The sequence below is a fragment of the Grus americana genome, chromosome 3, assembly GCF_028858705.1.
Source record: "Grus americana isolate bGruAme1 chromosome 3, bGruAme1.mat, whole genome shotgun sequence".
NCBI classification, from domain to species: domain Eukaryota; kingdom Metazoa; phylum Chordata; class Aves; order Gruiformes; family Gruidae; genus Grus; species Grus americana.
The window spans coordinates 120,408,491-120,428,646 of NC_072854.1; the positions used below are offsets into that span (position 1 = coordinate 120,408,491).

The following is a 20,156-nucleotide window of genomic DNA, read 5'->3' on the forward strand; positions in this document are numbered from 1 at the left end:
CCGGTCGTTAGAGCTACTGAGGACATTAGTCCGCTCTCACTGAACACAATAGTGATGTTCCCTGGGGAATAAAGTGGGACTAGATCAGACTACAGAAATAAAAATTTGAGGCAACTCCTTTGCTTTTACTTTTAAAACTCAGATAGTAGATCACCAGAGAAAGGCAAAGTGAGTACAACATTTATGGCCCGTTGCTAGAGCCTTCAAGCAGCTCACGCTGTTTGATGTATGATGCTGGTTCCAGCTGCAATTCATCCATCTGAATGACCTTTTTATGAATGTTTTATTCCAGACCACAAAAGCATAAAAACTTTAAGTCTAAAAAAAAATTAAAATAATATCTTACCCCTTCTTCTTGACTGCCTTCTCTAACATTTTCTCGTATGATACCTTTTCTTTATCATACTGTGCCACTATTTTGTCAATTTGTGTGCAGTGCAACTTCTGCATAGCGCTGTGCTCCTGGAAAACAGTAGGACCTTACAATTAGGTTGCTGGATTTTTTAATGCTTAGTTTTCTTACAGTGTAAAAATATCAGTGCATGGATAACTTTGACAATGGAATTTAATCTAGTTTAGCCATCTGGTGTTAAAGGTTCCAGATATTCCACCATAAGCACTAAACCATTTCTTGTTTGAAAAATGAAAATCTGTAGTGGACCTTAAAAATATGGTCTAGCTTAAAGCAAAAGAATGATGGGTAAAGACTTCATCTATTTGAATAAATGTCCATTTAAGCACAATGTAAAAAATCAGATTTACAAGCTCAGATCGTATCATTCAAAGTTTCTGAATGCAGAAGAGAATAAAACTCAATCTGATCCCCCCTTCCTCTACATATCTCATACTGAACACAGCGCTAGCCCCTTGGCCCCTGCAAATCAAATAGCTCCAACTCCAAACATGAGCTAAAAACCAAATCATTAACAACAGACATTCTGAAGATCTGGACTGTGACCACTAATGACAGCAGCAATCTCATCATTAAGAATTTCCACTTCATTGCACATTCGCAAGTGGTAGTAAGCTGTGCAACGCGACTTTCAGCTACACGTAACTGCAAATGACCATCGCCCCGTTTCCCCCCCCCCCGACAATACAGCACATGCTGATACACCGGGCATCCAGGGCTACCTGGGGAGTACGAGACATCAATGCTAACCCGTTGTCACTGCTGTAGTTACGCGGCTTACGTTGGTGAAGTGGCAGAGGAGGTTATCTATGGAAGGGGAGGAAAAAACTGTTCCTATGCCAAAAAGATGAATCATTAATGCATCTGACACACTTGGGTCTACCACACAGACGGTTCCTTTCCATTACAATGGAATACCAGAAATGACACGCTTCACTTCGTGCTTACATGTAGACTTTGTTATTGAACTTGAATTCATATTCTCCTTTATCGGAACAGCTGCTCATAATGATGCTAATATTTAACTACCACAGAGAGCACTAAATATTAAATTTACATTGCAATAGGAAAAATTGTTCTTAAATTACATTAATTAATTAATTTCCATCCACATTTTATCTAATCGTGACAAAAAGCCTTGCATTAATTAATATGGCCTCTTCCAGGACTTTATCTCTATTTTGTTTTATAGCTCATTTTGCCTTTATTCTACCCTCACTATTCTATTGCTCTTTCTTATTATTTTCTATACACCTGTGTTTGCCTTATCACTGTTTCTTCCTCTAAAAATACTAATTAAAGACTTTTACATTCACTTTTACCAAAACTTTAATATAAATGTTGTGATGCTTTTAAAAATCTAGCCCTGGGCTGTAACCAAGCACTCCGACATCTGCCAAGCACTTCCCCGGGGAACGCGCACCGCTTCCAAATTTTCTATTTAGAGTGGGGAACTGAATTTTCTGTTCTACAGAGGATTTAAAGGGAAACAAATAGACTCTGTCAACGTTAAAACACGCCAGCTTCACCAGGGAGTATTTACACTGACTAACCAGGTAGGAAAAAATACGGCCAGTGAAAAGAATGCCATAAGCTTGACAGCACCAGCCAGCCACAGGTGAAGTGGCTGAGAGCATCCCTCAAAGTACCCACTCTCCCCCAGAAGAACAGAACAATACAATCCTTGCTATAAAAGATGAAGCGCAAACACAGTTCAGTCTATTGAAGAGAAGAGGAAGTAAGCTCCTATCATACAAACTCTTATTCCTGCCTGGTATCTCCCTAAAGCAACACAAATACTCCTGTGTACAACTGAAAACTGAAGTCTAGAGGATTCTCATTATGGAATACAAAAATGAGGAAATAAAAAAAACCCCCAAACTATAATTTCCAAATCAACAATCCATTTTGCAGAACTTTATTAATCTAGAGTCCCATAGTCTTTTGTACTGTTGCTTTTGCATTTTGAAATGGAGATTTTTTTAATGTTTCTTTTTTTCTTAGGCTTTATTTCAAACAGTACATATATTCAATGTCAATATAAATGTGTAGGAGATGAATTCTGGGATTTATATTTTTGGGTGGTAATTATGCCATTCTGGTTACTGTCTCTGGCCATATTAAATTCCTTAAGGGGGCATTTGTGAGTATCACTGTTTTGTCTGAAACCGCTAGAACTACATACCACAATCATCTGTTCTGCTGCTGACTGTTAGAGAATATATCAAGATAATCCCTCACTATCCTTCCTCTTCTAACCCAAGAAGCACAAAAACTACGTGACAGCCCTGCAAAACATTAAACTTCAGTCGGGGCTCATAGAAGCAGGCTGCTAAGAAATGCAATCAGTGACTGAGACTCATATATGCACATCTCCTTGTCTTTGTAGCCCATCTACCTGCAGTGCCACCCCAGATCATTTACCTAAACAGTACTCAAGATCTAACTCGATCAAAAAAAAAAAAAAAAAAACATATAAACCAACAGACAACATTCAGACACATCAGCCATTCTGCAGTTGCACAGTAACATTCATACTGGGAGATGAAAGTTACATACAGGAATGTAGGCAGGAAATACTGTATTTTAAAAACTGCCCAGTGCAGGTGTTTTTATGAATGCATTGGTTAAAGACAAACATTACTGCAATATGCACAAGTGGCTGGACACGTTATTTTAAAATCACCAAGGCACATGTTACCAGACCTAAGATTCACGAGAAAGTTATTCCTAACGCAAATTATTTTTTTGAAAAATGGTGATCATCACATTAATTTGCCATTGTTTTTCAAAGTCAAACAAAAGGAAAACTACAGCATCAGAGGCTGATAGCTCGCAAAATAAGTGCCACTACAACAGTATTCTGTTTTGTTTGTTGGCAGCCCTGTCTCCTGGCATCAAAAAGGAACATTTTACCTAGATTGGCCTGGATTTTAAACAGACCCGTGAAGGACAGAACATCTTCGTTGCTTTCTGTACTTTTGAAGATCTTGCCGCTACTGCCTTACTGTCCCCTTAAATAATGTCAGTATTATAGACACTACAAAAGAACACCATCCATCCATGGGCAACAGTTTCAAACTCCTCACAGCAGCTGCTAATCCAGTTTAAAGTGACGGAACGTGACCGTGATGAAATCTGTCACGTAGACAAGATCCCAGGGGCCTGCTCTTTCTGGTACCAGCTTCTCGGATCCCACCGATTCTTGTGGCGCCTCAATATTCTCAGGCAAGAAGATAATGCTGACAGTCGTTTCTTTAGAAGTGATGTTTCTTCCAAATTCCCTCTGTGAATGTGAGGATTCTTAAGAAAGCTCACTCATTTCTTGACAGGGCACTTACTCATTTTTGACCCTCCCTGTCCCAGCCACATACGCTATTAGTTCTCTACACTGGGTGGATGCTGTCAGTTCTGCTGTCGTCTTCCTTAGCTAGCTCTGCCCAGGGCTACCAGGTTAGCTTCTACATCGCTTAGGTCAGAGCTCCTTCCTATCACCCTGCTCTCTCTTCCACACTTGCATGCATTCATTTTCCATAACATATTTTCCAAGGCCAACTTTAGATGGAAAAGTATGAGACTTTTCTTTCTTCAAACAACATGAACAATTGCCTTCTGTTTACTTCTCCAGATCTCTGGAGTGTCTACGGCTAAACGAGAGCCAACCTATTTCTGGAACTTTTAAGTTCAGTCTGCTTAATACAGAGGCTTCCTCAAGCTGATCGTGGATAACTACCTGCATAGCTCTCCTGCTCCGTCGCAGCTAATAAAACGCATTCAAAACAGCGATGAGTACACCGAGCACTTCCCTAAGATCACCTGTGAGCTAATACGGCCACACTTTTCTACTCAGATCTCCTCTCCAAATTCCAGAAGCTGCCCTCACTGAAGCCTTCAGCAAGGCATGCTCCAGACAGGCACTTTCTTCTTAGGACAGACTTGCACTCTGTACTGAAGACCAGCAGGACACAGGCTGGCTCAGACCTAAAATAGCTGTGCTTGAGCTCATGCTGAAAGCCCTTCTGAGTGCACAGCACTTTTCGACTGCGGCTGGTAATTTTTTTTCCTCAGATTAGAAGAAGCAAGTGCAAGCCCGAACAGATGGATCAATTTTTTAACATTAGCAAGCGCAGTCTTGGCTAAGATATCCGTACACTACTGTGGGTCACAGGTATCGGGGTCAGAGACCATTGAGTATGGCTGGGTTTTATGTAACCATGGTACCATTGTCGTTTGCAAAAAGCTGCTCCACCAAGCTGCTGGGTGTTGTCCAATGAATGAGAAAATAAACAGCTCCCTAAAAGATCAACCCTATGAAGGTCTAGAAACTGTCCATGCCCACAAGTGTGGATGACACATTTTTTCACAGGCTTTGAACACAACACTCAAATGGAGAAATCCTTCATTTCCCTTCTGCATAGTGTCAGCAAGGAGTCTGAAATGCAACTATTTAATTTGCTTATACTACTTTTGATACTAAGAGCTCCACAAAAGTGCCAATTATTGAAAGTAGTTTCTTCATACTTTGTTGTACAGACATAGAGTCGCACGCCCAAACAACAGTCATGAAAATAAAGACTGATATTAAAAATGCCCAGGCAACTACATTACATCAGATCTGCAATGAAACCTGCAATCAAAGAGAGCAAGGGAATAACTGCCCCAAAAGCCCAGAATGGATTTGTATGAATTGCCAAAATTCAGAACTTAAGATACTTTCTTCACTTGTTATGCCTCCTTCTGTAACAAGAGGAATGGTTTTCTAACGATAAAGGGCCCGAGAAAATTGGCTGTGTTTTTCTAATGTAAAATATATTTGTGATAACGTTGTACGTATTTGGGACATCACTGCCAACAGGACCAAGGAAAAAGATGACTATAAAGTGGTTAACATAGATATAAGCGAGGAGGAATAGGGCGTTTTATTTTTCAATTACACATTCCAGTTCTCTTCGGCAATTTTGCAGTTTCTCCAGTGCCTGTCTTCGATGCAGCACCCTCTCGCATCTCTACTGCCTTTTTTTTCCAAGCTGCCTGTCAATATGTCATGCAAGAGAGGAGCTAGAGAAAATCATTACCTGAAAAAGGTGAGCTTTGGATGCTTATATGGGTCCAACAAATGTGCACCGAAACTCAGGCAGACATACAAAGGGTTCTAACGGGAAAATTTGCTCACTGGAGCATGTTTCAGTACATTTAAAACACATATGCCTTTCTTGGTGGTCCAACTACTGTTCCTTAGTTTTGCCGTACAATTTAATTAGGAGCTGTCTGTTAGTGAGGGCGGCAACTTTTTTCAATTGGAGCCTGTTGCTCAGAGAGGTCTTAATGATCATACCTTTGCATGTTTCTTCTTTAAGGCATTCAGCTCCTTCTGCTGTTTCTTTAAATGCTTTATATAAGCCTACAAAAAGAGAAGTTGGATCAATTCTTCTCTGGTCATATTGACTCTAACCAGATAAAATCCTGGCTAATTAAAACAAATAATTAGGAACACATCTTGAAAAGCTTGTGTCTATACTTACCTTCATTTGCTTTAAATCTTCTATCTTCACTTGAGGAATAAGGTCTATACCTAGGAAGGTATTGATACAGTTTATCTAAAACTTCACGCATACTAGGATATCTCATACTTTTAAATTTGAGTTTTACCACAGAAACCTACATTTAAGTTAGCAATTAATTAATGTTTTTTACCACATAAAAATGGTCATAGGTTAATGAGAAAATTATTCATCAAGATATAGCTAAGATACAGTTAATCTCCTTTTCAAATCACTACTCAATCAAGTGCCAAAGCACTGCTTAATCAATTGCCTTGTGAAGAAAGAAATGAATCAATGAGTGTATTTTAATCCCTTACAATTCTGGACTGAAGTGTTAAAACACAGCAATCTAAGTATTGAAAAAGTTCCTTTTCTGAAAACACAGCAACCCGTTTATGTACATTAAAACTGAACCACATAAACTTCAGAATTTTGGTCCATAGCTGGAGATTGCTTTGGCACCGCTCGTTTCGGGGGGGAGGCTTCTTGGGTAAGCTTCTACATGACTACATAAAGGGTTAATGGAGGCTAGGTATAACTAATTCTCCTCAATTTAAAACACAAAAATTATAGGAGTGAAAATTTACCTGTAGCCTGTATGTCAATGGAGGTAAAAATGTGCATTTTGGTTAATACCAGGCTATTAGAAAAGGAGCAACAGTACACTCCAAGAATAAAGGAGAGTTGAAAATGGAGGAGAAACACAAAGTTGTAAATGAAAATTCTAATGAAAATTCAATACAACAAGCAAATCTATCATACAAGACTAACAGTACTATTTAGATGAATGAAAATATATTTTGATCACCTTAACTGCAATGCAAACAAAACCAAATCTCATTTCATCTTTATGCTTTAATAAATGTTTTGTGACATGATTCTTTTTAAACTACTAAGCACATCCTGCATGTAATCATTAATAAAAACATCAGTACGATGCCATGAGAATTGCATATGTCTTTTTCTGAATTTTTACAGGAAAATGTTCGCCTGTACATAAACACACTGCAAACGTATTTAGGTAACCGCTCTTAGTCTGTGGGCTATAAGATTCCCCCTGCCTTGAAAAAAACTTTTTGCCTTTTAAGATTAATTTAAGTGGAAAATACTCAGGTGCTGTAAAAGAAAAAAAAAAAAGGGAGGGGAGTGGGAGGAAGGTAGGCAATCTCCTTAGGGAACACAATTTTTTTTATTTTCTTAGAAGCGTAAGATTCTGCTCAATTATATGGTATTAACATTAGTCTAGTAAATGAGACCGGAACAAATTTAGGTACAGATAGAAGCTTAAGTTTTCAAAAACACAAATCACTTAACTATTCCTGAAAGTCAGAGAACAAAACTCCCCAACATTCTTGTGTATTTGAAAGCCTTCCCCAGACACCTTATCTTGCTGGATACTTTCTAATAGTAAAGTGAGTTGTATACTGTAACAACGGTAGAATGATTCAGATCTTAAAAGATCATAGAGATAAGTAATATAAATGGATTGTTACATGGGATATAAAAATAAACAGCTCTATTTTAACATGCAAGAACATGGATAAAAATGGTTGCAGACAAGAATGTGTAAGTACTGAAATCTCAGTTTAAGACCAGGGCCGCCTCAGGCATGCTTTGTTCTAAACAAACTTCCTCAGGATTTTATTTATAAACACAGACTCATGTACTTTGTTCACCAGGTCTGACTCCATGGCAACCAGGAATGAGTTGCCAACCCCAGCAAATTTCATGCTTAATTAATGCACGATAAAGCTAATACTTGTCTATCTCGGTGATGATACATGAAATATGAAAACACCTCACTGCATAAAATAATCTGGGTTTTACACCAGGGGAGAACTTTGAAAGAGTTCAGGTGCCAGAGAGGACCTGTTTTATTGCCAAAAAGTGACTCCAGAGACATGGCATCTTGTTTCTCAAGAGATCCCTTCACGTGTGTGTATTCAGCCGTGTCTGCTTAAGTTTAAGAACAAGAGCAGTCAGTGCTCCTTTTCACTCCTATCAATCCCTTTGGGCTAAGGTGGATGAAAAAGAGTGAATCAGATTCTAATTCTTCTGGCCCATTAACAGAAACATTTATTGTGTTTCATTCAGCCGCACAAATTTGTTTTCTCACTTAATCTTCATTACCTATGATACGTGAGAAATAAATAATCCCATTTGACTCTGTAAGATGATTTTGTAGAGTGAATGGTGAACAGTGAGGAAAAATTACATATTTATAAATGAGCATTTAATAGGGGTATCTTTTACAACAAACATGCCATTTCCATAATCACTATTCAGAGTAAAACCACACATTGAAAACATTTCTAATTGTTGGGAAATCTCTACAGAATCCAATGAATTCTAAATACCTTTAATTACTTAAATCTGCAGCTCTGCCAAGGGATTTGTGGAGGGAGGAAAAAAAAAAGCAGAAGAGTTTCTGTGGAGTATACCAGAAAATAGTCATTCCTATTGATGTTCCTCCAGCAGATCTTTAGTAAACTACTCCCAGAGTCATGCAAGTTACTACTGTTGCCAGTAGGTGTACAGCTATGTGAAGAGGCCACTTAGTAAAATGAAGCTGTATTGGCTTTATATAGCCATTTTAGTAATATACAAAATTTATTTGCAATTAGACAAAGACCACTCTCAACAGCAAAAGTTGTTACCTTCTAAAAGGGAAAGAATGAATAGAACTGCGAAACAAAAACTGAGTAATGAGTACTTCTCTGTGACTTTCTGAATCACTTCAGAACCGAGGGAGTGGCACGGGATTTTTTTTCTACCTTTTTTAGCATCGGTCCCAGATCCAAAGCCTGCAGTGGTACTTGGTCGAAGTTCAGAGCTACTCTGAGGCGTTACGTTGGCTTTGGCATTATTGGCTTTTCCTTTTCTATCGTTCTTTGAAGTGTCATTTGGTACATCGGCTATATCACTCTGAAAGAAACATTCACATCATAATAAATTAATTGTGGTTTACTTGTAGTATAAAAGTTGGGCTATGGAAAATTTCTGAACTTGCTTACTTTAAACATAATTAAGAAAATTGAAACATACTTTCATACAACACTATATTCAGTAAAGTATTTGTAGGCTATTTTAAATGGCTACCTACTAAAATACGGCTCCTTTCCTGTTTCTTAAAATTTCTACTTCTAAAGGATGTGTTAGTATGATCCATGAAAAGTCAGTGAATAGTATTTCAGTACCTTAACTAACATAAGCCAATGTATTTCAGAGCAGGACAAAGAGGCTTATATTTCAAAATGAGAAATAATAGGTAACATGCATTGATTGGAGAAGGACCAGTTTACTTTAAAAAAGAGCACAGCATGAACATAAATGGGCTGTTTGTCATTAAGTTCTACTTACAGTTTCGATACCCATAGCTCTCATTTGGTCTGCTCTTTTTTCTGTGATAGATAAAAATTTCTTTGGATCTGATAAAGCATCCACAATATCTGTAAAAACAAACAAACAAAACCCCACAACAATTTTTTATGATCTTCAGAGGCATTTGGAGATTAATCTTTTACAAGACTTTTATTTTACCCCTCTTGTTACGAGCCACGGCTTGCAACAATAGTCCAACTTCCCATAGTGAACTTGGCAGGACTGAAAGTGGTCATGGCCACAACACCTGAACACGCTAGAACATGAATCAGTTTATACCGCAGCAAGGGACTGGTATTAATCCAGGTACGTTATTTAGGGAAAAACCACTGACTCCATCAGACCGATGTTACCCTAACTTACTCCCACTTGATGATACTAGAATTTGAGACCAGAATGGGATCTCCTGAGCCACAAAGCACTAACAAGTTTGTCTCTTGGTTATTCGAGGGGGTGCTGACTGACTTGCTACTGCAGGAAATTGTAGGAAATGCTGTTATATTTCTTAGCTAAATAGGAGTTTCAGATGGGTGGCTAAAGCAATCGGGGAAATCTGTTCTCCCTCGCCTTTGTGATGCTTCATGTCTGGAACATGACAGGCTGTGAAATGGCTTTTCTGTGGACCCTCATGACCAATATTTGAATCTTGCACATGATACAGCACCATTAGTGGTATCATAGCACTACCCTGCACCGGATACCATACAGACTATTGAATGTGTTTTCCATATGCAGTGATAAATGTGCAAGTATAGTTTTACAGGAAGACAAAGACACATGAATCTGCACCCGCATATTGAATAATCCCTTTCCATGCTTAATTTCAACAGTCAAAGAATTCACAAACAGCAAAGGAGGCACTCCACACAGCAAGAAATGATTTTACAAATTAACCTGATCCAGCACCTACAATAACAATACATTCAGAGACCGCGGCTTTTAATCTGTTTTGATGATCCCTCTGAAACTTTAACTTCAGTATTATAGAGAAAAGAGTCGCTGGTCTCAGTTAATAAACCTTCCTTGTCAGAGCAGTAACTTAAGAAAGGAAGTCTGAACGCTGCAGCCCGACTGACTCATCATTCCCTACGCAACATTGTCCTTTAATGAACTCCGGGTTTTTGCCAGGACCGGTGGCAGGACCCTGGACAGCGCTTCACTCGCAAGGGAGCTGCTGCGTTGTGGAGCGCGGCAACGCCCTGGGTTTGGCCGCTTACGACTACAAGACAAATGCTTTTGTACCCTTATGTTCTAGATAGTCTAGATATACTAGCATAATAGGCCATTATATCTGCACTGACAGTTCTAACGCTCGTGGGTTTCATCATCATTTGAATTTTGCCCGCATTTCATGTCATCTCTTCAGCCATTTTCCAAGTTAGCTTACAATGATGCACGACAGAGAAGGTGGTCCATTGACCAGATCTGTAAAAATATCCAACCCATCAAAAGCTTTGGTAAGAAATTTGCTATCCTTCTTGTGCAAAGTAGGGGTTGGACTATATCATCTCCCTTCCAACCTAAGTTCTTCTATGAAATATTCCTCTGAAGTCACCAGATGCATTTCTCAAGCAAGAAAAGCACAGACAGGGCTCCCATTCTAAAAAAGGTTCTATTAAATACATAGCAGTACCCTTGACAGCTCTGTTTAGCTACACAAATACATTGTCTCCAACATGTCTTCTGAAATTTACTTCACATAGACAAAAAACATGTAAAATTTATTTTCAGCCATAACAGTGGCCTTGCAGCTCAGCACCGACTGTATCCCCTTTCCCTAACTTAGTAAGCACGTCTTTTTGTCCTTAGCACGGACCCTCCAGTGAAAATCCAGGACTACCCTGCTAACACGATGCGTCATTTGAAAATGGCACCTGATTATCATGCGCTTCAAGGTAAAAATGACTAACATGTTTGGGAGAGCGAGACCTTTGTAGATTGTATTACTAACCATAGAAGCACATCACCAAAGGCTCAGCGTTTCTACAAGGGGGATGTGACTCACCACAGCTTCTCACATTGTCATTTGTCCTCTGCTTACGTTTTTCTTTCTCCTCAGTGAGGTAAGGGGGGGGGAATAGCATTTTGTAGAAGAATCACAATTAAATCTAAAACTAGGAAAATCACTGGAAGAGTACATTACAGTGGACTCTAACCACTAACCTAAGTAGCCATGCTTATTTACGTACAGACTTCTATTATAGAAGCTTCTCTTCGGAGAATGCTACTTCATTTGCATAAATTTGTGTCAGTATTGTGTTTTATTGGGAACAGAGTAGCTGATGCAAATAAACCACAAGAAATTACTAAGTTATTTGAAAAATAAAATTATGCATCTTTTAAAGCCTACAATACATTACCCATTCTAGCAATTATTTGGTGCAAGTTTCTAAATCTTACTCATACAGGTTAAAAAAAAGAAGTAAAAAAAAAAGTAGGCAGCTATCGAATTGAGCTATACCTTCCTACAAGTTTGCTAAAACAACCATGGAGATCCTAATGACAGCTCATAAAACAATGAGAGGTTCACTGCAAATGATAAGTAATTAAAAAACACATGCCAACAGAATACTAATGATTCCACCCGAGTACAGAAAGTTATTTCCCAGTTGTTCATCATGCTGCTGTTCTGTAGCCATGAGAAAAATAGATGAGAGACATCAAAACTATCTCGGAAGGGAGAGGAGAACTAATAATTGGACTCATTTAATTCACGTTAATATGGAGTCTGTTTTTCCAAACAGTGACAGTCCCTACTTTAGAAAATATTTTAACCGAGTCATTTACTGTCAAAAGCTTAAGTTCAGGAAAGAATTAAAGCACATGCTTAAACACATCCCTTAGATTCATAGTTCGATTACTGCCTCGAGAATCAAAAGCTTAAGCAGAAGCTTACATCTGTCGTGAGACAAAGTCCCTGAAGTTAAATACTGTAGATGAAACTTGCTGCATAAAGGCATGGTAGTGCTTCAGGACCTGTGGCAAAACTCCAGCTGACCTGCAGCAACCAGGATTTCACATACGAACACCACAAACGCTTCTATAAATGCTTAACTTTTGCCACGAAATATTGTTACTGAAGTCCAGGCCTTTTTAAATCCTGGATAAATACCAGCAAACAGACTTGAAGATACACGATCTATTATGTTAGGTAAGCCTTCCCCTCCTCCAGAAACGACACTCAGAAAAGCGGCAGTAATTCTTTGCATAGACAGCTGGTTTGAAACAATTTTTGCAAAGAGCAAAACATTATCTTTATCAATAACATTTCGCCAATCAACTCAAAGGTGAACTTCACTTTGCTGCAGAGTCAGAGCACTAACTTTTAGCACAATTTCTATCTTACAGTTTTAAATCGTTTACATATTGCCTAACGTCTAAGCGAATTTAATCGGCAGTGAAGAAAACATTTCCCAGAGGTACACCCTCAGGGTGAACTTACCCATTACACTGATTTAAGTGGTGTAATGATTGTTCTCAGCTGTTTGTTCCTATCCACATGTGGCAATTTGCCACCGCTCAGTATAAACGACCATGGCCCTGCCAACCCGGTCATGGACATGGCTCGCATTAAAAAATACTTTCCTGAAAACCCAGAAATAATTAAACCACACTAAAACCATGTAAAATTGGGAGAGAAAAATGCAAAAAGGTTTTGGATGCTAAATTATTTCACTGTCCATTTTTAACAATATGCCAATATTCTCAAGAATACAAAAGTGATTCTGTTTAAAAAAACACGTCTAGATTCTGCATGAATTGTTTATACCTACAGGCCAAACAATATCCCTAAAGTACATGCTAACCTTACAAATATTTGTGTCAGAAAAAAATATAATTAAAAAAATTTAAAAGACGACTCTTCCTAAATGTCAACAGAGAAAAATCAAATTAGTATTAGCTTATTTCCAATATTATTTTGTCATGTAACAGATGCTTGTCATTAGCACTAAGGCAGGCACTTGGTCTGAAAGCTGATTTGAATACGCAGGGTTTCCAAGCAGTTAAAATAATAAATCTTTCCAATCCTCCAGCATTGCATGTTTGCTTCTGGCTGCCACACTGACACCGCAGTACCTCAGTACTTCCACGACACCACTCAAAATCTACAGCACAGGTTTATCTCACCTCCAAACCCGTCAGGCACGTATGTTTTAAGCACAATGTTGCAGAAAACCGTTGGGAGAGAGAGTGGTTTGTTGCCCTCGTTCCGAAGGGAAATGTGTCTGTAACCTGCTTGCAGACCATCCAGAGGCAGGATCCTCTGACCGATCAGCTTATTATTGTCATCATACACTGCTATTCTCAGGACAGCAAGATCAGGGAGAATAACCTGGAAAGTCATAAAATGAAGATACTCAATGACTCTAATACAGTAGCACCCTCCCCGCCTCCCGTGTTTGAACCATTCACTTTGTATGCCAGAAACAGACTATTATCACTGTAAGATAATGTCATTCCCTGCAAACTGCACACTTTAAGATTAATCTTTCCTAGAAATGCTTTTTTTTCCACCCTAAATAATGGTAGATTTCAGAATATGCAAATCCTGCAGCTTACAGTTAGACTGGCTAAATATTTTGGTTATTTTTTTTTCATTACTGAAGACCAGTGACATCGATAAGGCGGCAGGTAAATACTACCTGGGAAATGACAGATACACTGGCAATCAAAGGGTAGATAGTGCCAAATCAGGAGGAACCATGACAGAAAGATGGGATTTGGGATGTATCCAAAAAGGCAGTGAAGAACGGAAAGAGTACAAGCACAAGCTGATGGGGATGTACGCTGAACTACGGGTTCTGCAAAGGGGAGAAGCAGACAGAGGAGGTCAGGACAGGGCGACAGACCTGCCAAAATGGCGTGCTGCCAGCAGAAGTGGGTGCGCCGTGCTCATGACATGAAGGGTACATGGTACACATGGTGGGCAGGGATGCTGCCAGCTATCTGCATCTGTCAGCCCCCATCTGGACCACCGAAACAGTAACAAAAAAATTCCCTGCTTTTCCTGGAACAAAGATGCTGCCTCTGTGTACAGAGCAGTGAGGTACAGACAGCCTAACCGAGAGGTGTGCCCTCTCTGCCAGCTTGAAAAGGTCTTCCCACTCCTTCTCCACCTGGCTCTATTCATTAATGCTTACAGGACAAAAGGAAAGACCTAAGTAAAACTGCATCTACTATCTGCTGTAGCCTTTCTCCCTGCCACTTTCATTTTCAGTCTTAGAGGGCACAAAATAAAGTACGCTTTCGGTCTCTGAACCCACTGGAGCTATTCACTGACATGCTGCTCCACTTGATGATAACTTAGCACTCCCAGGAAAGGTTCCCACCAGCACTCACCCCCCCTTCCCCTCACACAACAGAGTGACAACACAGAACTCGGGTTAGAATGACCGAAGCTTTATTTTACTGAAAATAAAAACAAGAAACATGACAGAAGACCAATCAGGCATGTTACCTGAGAGCAACTGTGTAGGATTAAATATCAGCTTGAGGAGAACACTGCAGCCCAAACAGGGCAGGCAAGATCTCTCCTCTGCAGGCCGCAGATCAGCACATCTTTCATTACATGATGGGCTCAGATATAGATTTACTAGGGAGCAGGAGTGGGGACTAAGTTTACCGTTCCCCCTCCACTAATTTGTTCTCAGGTATGACGGTAGGCACTTCCACCCTCACAACCTTTTAGCGCTGTACACCCCACGCCTTCATTCCCTCCAGCTAGAGGAATTGTTCCTGCTGTGTTTATGTCACTCATTTGCTTGGTCATCAATGTATGTCTTGATTACAATGTTAAGCCTGATATCATAAGGGCCTGAAAGGAAGAAAAATAATCTCTTGGCTGACTTACAGTACGAGTTATTCAAAAGAATGTGCGACCATGTCATTGTTCATTGCACAGTAGAGCAGAAAGTCTGAAGAATATTGGCATCAGCCACTGTAGCCATGCCACGGTACACAAGTACCCCCCTTTTAGACCGAAGCTGTACGCATCCTGAAGGTTATGGGCCTTTTGGTTTAAGAAATCAGAAAGCAGCAGATGCTGGCCATACGGCCAGCAAGCCACGGGCAGCATGATTGCCTGTCATTGTACCTAAGCATCTTCCCTGTGCCTCCTCATACACAGAGAAAAGCCCTTGAAGTCACATTCATTCCAGAATATATTGGAGTCCAGAAAAAACTCTTCTGCATTAACTACATTTCTATTAAAAACTGGTTATACTCTTAAAAAAGCAGATTATGTGTGTAATATACCCAAGTGTGAAGTGTTATCACCACTTGGCAAAGTCTGTCACTTGGGAATAAAAGAGCAACAATTGTGCATGACAACAAAACAGGTGTAAGCAAAACAGACGTTATCAAAGACGGCACTGCTAACACATGTGGTCTGGATGAAACTCCAGTCAACAGAAAAAAATAAAAATAAAAATATATATATGTGTATCATATATATAAAGACTGAGAGATAAAAAATGAACATGGACGACTGATCTCTCTCTTTAAATCCCCCATACCAAGAAAAAAAGGTTTGTTTTTCTTTTGTTATTAAAAAAAATGAAAAAAGGTACACGATGCACATGGACTACTGGAGGAGGGAGCTGGCAACACGTCTGAGGAACACAGCACCCTTCCGACTTTTCCATGTAATAACATTGACCTTAGCTTTGGATGCAGCATCTCACCTGCCCTCTGGGCTGAAGGAACAGTGCAAGATAGCAGCCACTGCCAGGGCAGGGAAGAAGAAATCTCCAAGGAATGATGGTCTCCACCAGCGGGGGCTCATTCTGAGCAGACTGCATACCTTGAACACAGGCATGGCCACGGAGGAGGTGGCTGCCTCCAAGTGGGAGGAGGAAGCAAAGGGGAGGGAAAAGCCAAACAGAAACAAAACAAAAAAAATAATCATGTGACAGCTACAGAGGTTATCCATTAGAAAAATAAACCAAAGCAAAATTAAAAAAAAAAAAAAAAAACCAAAAACCAACAACCTCTTGAAAGCTTCTTTCAGCTTTAGATTGTTTACTGTAGTAAACAGGCACCCTACAAACCCTTTTTCATGGGAGCAGTACTTATTCATGTGAGCAGTCAGACTGAAGCAGGGAGGGGTGGCTCAAGTGAGCAAGGACGCTCAAGTGCAAAAGGGCTGGCAACCGCAAACTGTGCTTTCTAAATATCCTACCTTTCGGAATACAAATGATTCTTCATTGTAAACAGGGTTCAGACCATTGTTCATCACCATGCGTGTTCGAAATTCTTTACGTATCGTGTCCGTGGGTAAACCATACATATCCACTTCTACATACGTACCGATTTTTTTGTCTGATAAGAACTGACCAGATATTACCTGCAACATAATAAAAGAGCAGTAAGGAAAAGCAATACAAAGTACAAAGCATTTTATGAATAATGGAAATATTGATCTTTTTTTATTGACAGCAGTCTGAAAAATGCTTTATACAGAACAGATATATTTATTTCATCATATGAAAATGGTATATTTAGTGCTAAAACTGTGCTTCTTCAGAAAAGCTGTTGTGATAAGACCTAAAATATATCCTTAACTGGAAATGACTGCGCTCATTGTGCTATGGTATTACCAGTTGTAAGTCAGTCAGCCCAATTAGCTGACGTCTCACAGATGCGTTCACAATATTACTGAAAACCACTGATTGAAACAACCAAGATTGGCACTGCTATTCTGTGACTTTAAACTTTCTGTTCAGAAGTAGTAATCTATTCTATGTCTTGACTACAAAGAGGTGAAAGGAAGCTATTGCTCTGCTTTCACTTAAAGGTTTTAAACTAATCACATGTCAGTCTGACTCCGTATTACGTGTCTGGGAAATGCTCACAAAGCAAACAAACAAAAACCCCACACGAGTCCTCTATATTGTTATGTATATGAAGATTTGTTGCAATTTGGCTCTAAGTCATACTCCAAGTCAAGATTAATCTAGCCACAGCAGGTCATTATTCCAGGGAAAATTTTTATTCCATCAAGATGATCTACTACTTAAAAATACAGCTAAGGTTTTCATTACTATGATCAAGGAAGGAAAAAAAAAACCAAAAACCACTGAAACACGATTTAAGCTCATTTCAAGTCCTTTTCTTTTCATGATCTAACATTCTTCCAGGGAACACTCTGGATAACAAATCTGAAAAGTTATGTGGCTGAGGGGTACCATCACCGGCTTCAGTCCACTCAACTCCTTTATATCAGAATTTATAGGGAATTTTATACTAGTTTTAGTCACACAAGAAGAGCAAGTGACAAAATACATGATCTAAGAACTACCTCTAGTGATACCTCGAACTTATGTTCTCACCACCAGATCCCACTTCCATCTTGGAGGGACTGTACTATCGTTAACATTAAAGAAAAAACATTAATAAAAAGTTTTTGTTCTTCTGGAGGTGCAAATGAAACTTAGTTGTATGTCTAGAATGCACAACAAGCCCTTGGTGGGAGAGTTGGAAACTTCCATTCTGCACGTAGAAGGTGGTAACTGAAAGCTTCAGTCTTTTGTTAAGCTACAGATAGGGTATTTGAGCAAAGAGAGTAAAGTCACAGAACAGGTTTTACAATTGTCAGCCTCCTTCCAAAACGTGATGCCTAACCATGCTTTAGAACTACAACAGAAGTTTTATGGACTTTGTTACTCATTGATAACTCCAAAGTAATGGCCTTCATCACATCAACTGTTCTTCTCTACTTATTTTGAAAATATCCTGTCCCTGTGTGCCCATGTTCCTCCTTGCTCTTTGGTGACAAGTGATGTTTGCATAATTTCATACTGTCCACAGAAATTGACTTCATTTATTCATTTGTGCAAATCAAAGTGTAATTTTGATGTAATTCAAAAAGAGCACGAGGGGGGTCAAAATTAAGTGATAACGTATTTTTACAAACCGTTTCTAACCAACTCAGATCAAGTAAGCATAGATGTCTTAGCCAGCAACAAAAAAATAAAACCACAATGGAAACAAATTGACAAAATCCACACAATCCAAACACATCTGTAGATATCCTGTTTCTATTGACATTCAAATGTGATTTTGGATGTGATAAGATGACGGAAGTTTGTTTATTGCTGTTTTACCTGTACAGAACATGTTGCAGCAATTACACCATCTACAGGAGTTTCAGAGAAAGGGTCAAATGTTCGATCTGGTCGTCGCATGAAATCTGGTTTAAGTAGATACCTTATTTCAAGAAAAAGAAGAAGAAAATTATTCTTGTGTGGAAATTAAAATTGTATTAAATACAAATGAAATGGATGTTTGAGCTTTAACCAATGAGCTCTCCTACAGCACTGTAAAATACAGACTATCACTCTAGCTGCAAGTGTGAGGACGTAAAAGGAAATATCTCGGTTGTCCAGAGTACAGATAAACGTTAATCTTAATTTTGAACTGCCAGCTACTGAGAGGTGAAATCAACCCTGAATTTCAAGATGAAAAGAAATGTAATATAATCAAGAACATTTCAAAATAATTTAATAATACATTTTAAAAATACAGTGAGTTATCGCATAATAAAAAGTAGATGCTCTCATTTGTTTTAATTCTTTAACACTTTGGAAAAATACAGAGGGCTTATTCAAATTTATGTTTTCAAATGAAGCAGTTCCACAGAGTCAAGATTCATACAATAAATTTCAGCTTGAAGCTCATTTTTTCATCTCGGTTATAAAACCTTGGGGGAAACAGCTGATAATGTCAGTGCTGACAGATTGTTAATTATAGTAGCATGAAAGGTACTACCATAATAACACTTACAATACATCCCTGAGGACTATACCCTGGATCAACATATCAATGAAGCCGATACGTGCTCTGATGAATCAAAACCCAAGGATTCTGCCACCAAAATGAAATAGCGGTTGATCACAGAAATGACAGGGGTTCTCTTCCACTGGTGGATGGAAACATGTAACGGGAGTCATCTTGCTAATTCTGCAGCCCTGACAGACAACAGCTGCTAGAAGGTCATTTTTTTATCCCCCCTTAGTCTCTCTAGTGAATCACTGGTACACAATGTTAATAAAGGCCTAGACGGAATTCAGAAATAATTAAAAAATGCTGGAAAAATTCCAATGGAGAGAATGTCAATGATTTCCCCCATTTTTTCATAATGTGGCTTCTGTTTAGGAAAGTAATATTCCTCATTTTTCTGACATTATAAATGTGTGTGATTTCATAATATTTTATTAAAATAGGTTATGGGCAGAAGGGAGCTATCAGAAACATCCTTAGCCTCTGCTTCAGGCCTGCTGAAATAAAAAACGCTGAAGCTAGAGTGACTCCATCTTATTTCACCAGCATGAAAACTGTAAATCAGAGAAAAAAAGGAGTACAGAGAGAAGGAAATGTATTTTTTCATTGCCCTGCATGTTTTCTGTGACTGAAACAGCGCTACAATTACAATGCATATAAAAATATACCACTCTATAATACCAGAAGACTGACATAAGGATCAAGTAATTTAGTCGATAATGATGCCTGTCCTTCAGAGCATTTGGCAATAGTGAATATGTGCTCTTTCACTAGACGTGTGGGTCAAACAAGGAAGGAATCATACTCTGACAAAAAAACAACTTTGGTTTTCTTCTGGTTTTGCTATTCTGACTGAAATGACCAGAGACTGCACTTCTGTCAAACCCAACAGCCTCTATCTGAAGAGTTCAGAACTGAAGTCAAGGCATGGAGTGGCAAAACACTATGCTGCCTATTCTGCAGATGAGGAATTTTACCAAGCTTCATCTTCTCAGATTTTCTTTCTGAATAAGATTTGCATTTGTTTTTTCCCAGGATGA

At 38.9% G+C, this 20,156-nt stretch overlaps 1 protein-coding gene across 5 annotated transcripts in view; it reads right to left on the reverse strand.

The window, feature by feature from the left end:
* The window catches only part of PLCB4 (phospholipase C beta 4), a 206,113-nt gene that overhangs the window by 23,966 nt on the left and 161,991 nt on the right, over positions 1 to 20,156 (reverse strand). For all 5 annotated transcript variants that reach the window (XM_054821819.1, XM_054821817.1, XM_054821818.1 and 2 more), the window contains 8 exons: positions 18,441 to 18,543; positions 16,517 to 16,681; positions 13,465 to 13,669; positions 9,316 to 9,404; positions 8,730 to 8,880; positions 5,935 to 5,984; positions 5,748 to 5,813; positions 347 to 462 (listed from right to left, as the gene is read on the reverse strand). In XM_054821819.1, coding sequence (XP_054677794.1) covers positions 347 to 462; positions 5,748 to 5,813; positions 5,935 to 5,984; positions 8,730 to 8,880; positions 9,316 to 9,404; positions 13,465 to 13,669; positions 16,517 to 16,681; positions 18,441 to 18,543 — 945 coding nt within the window. The remainder of the gene's footprint in view (positions 1 to 346; positions 463 to 5,747; positions 5,814 to 5,934; positions 5,985 to 8,729; positions 8,881 to 9,315; positions 9,405 to 13,464; positions 13,670 to 16,516; positions 16,682 to 18,440; positions 18,544 to 20,156) is intronic.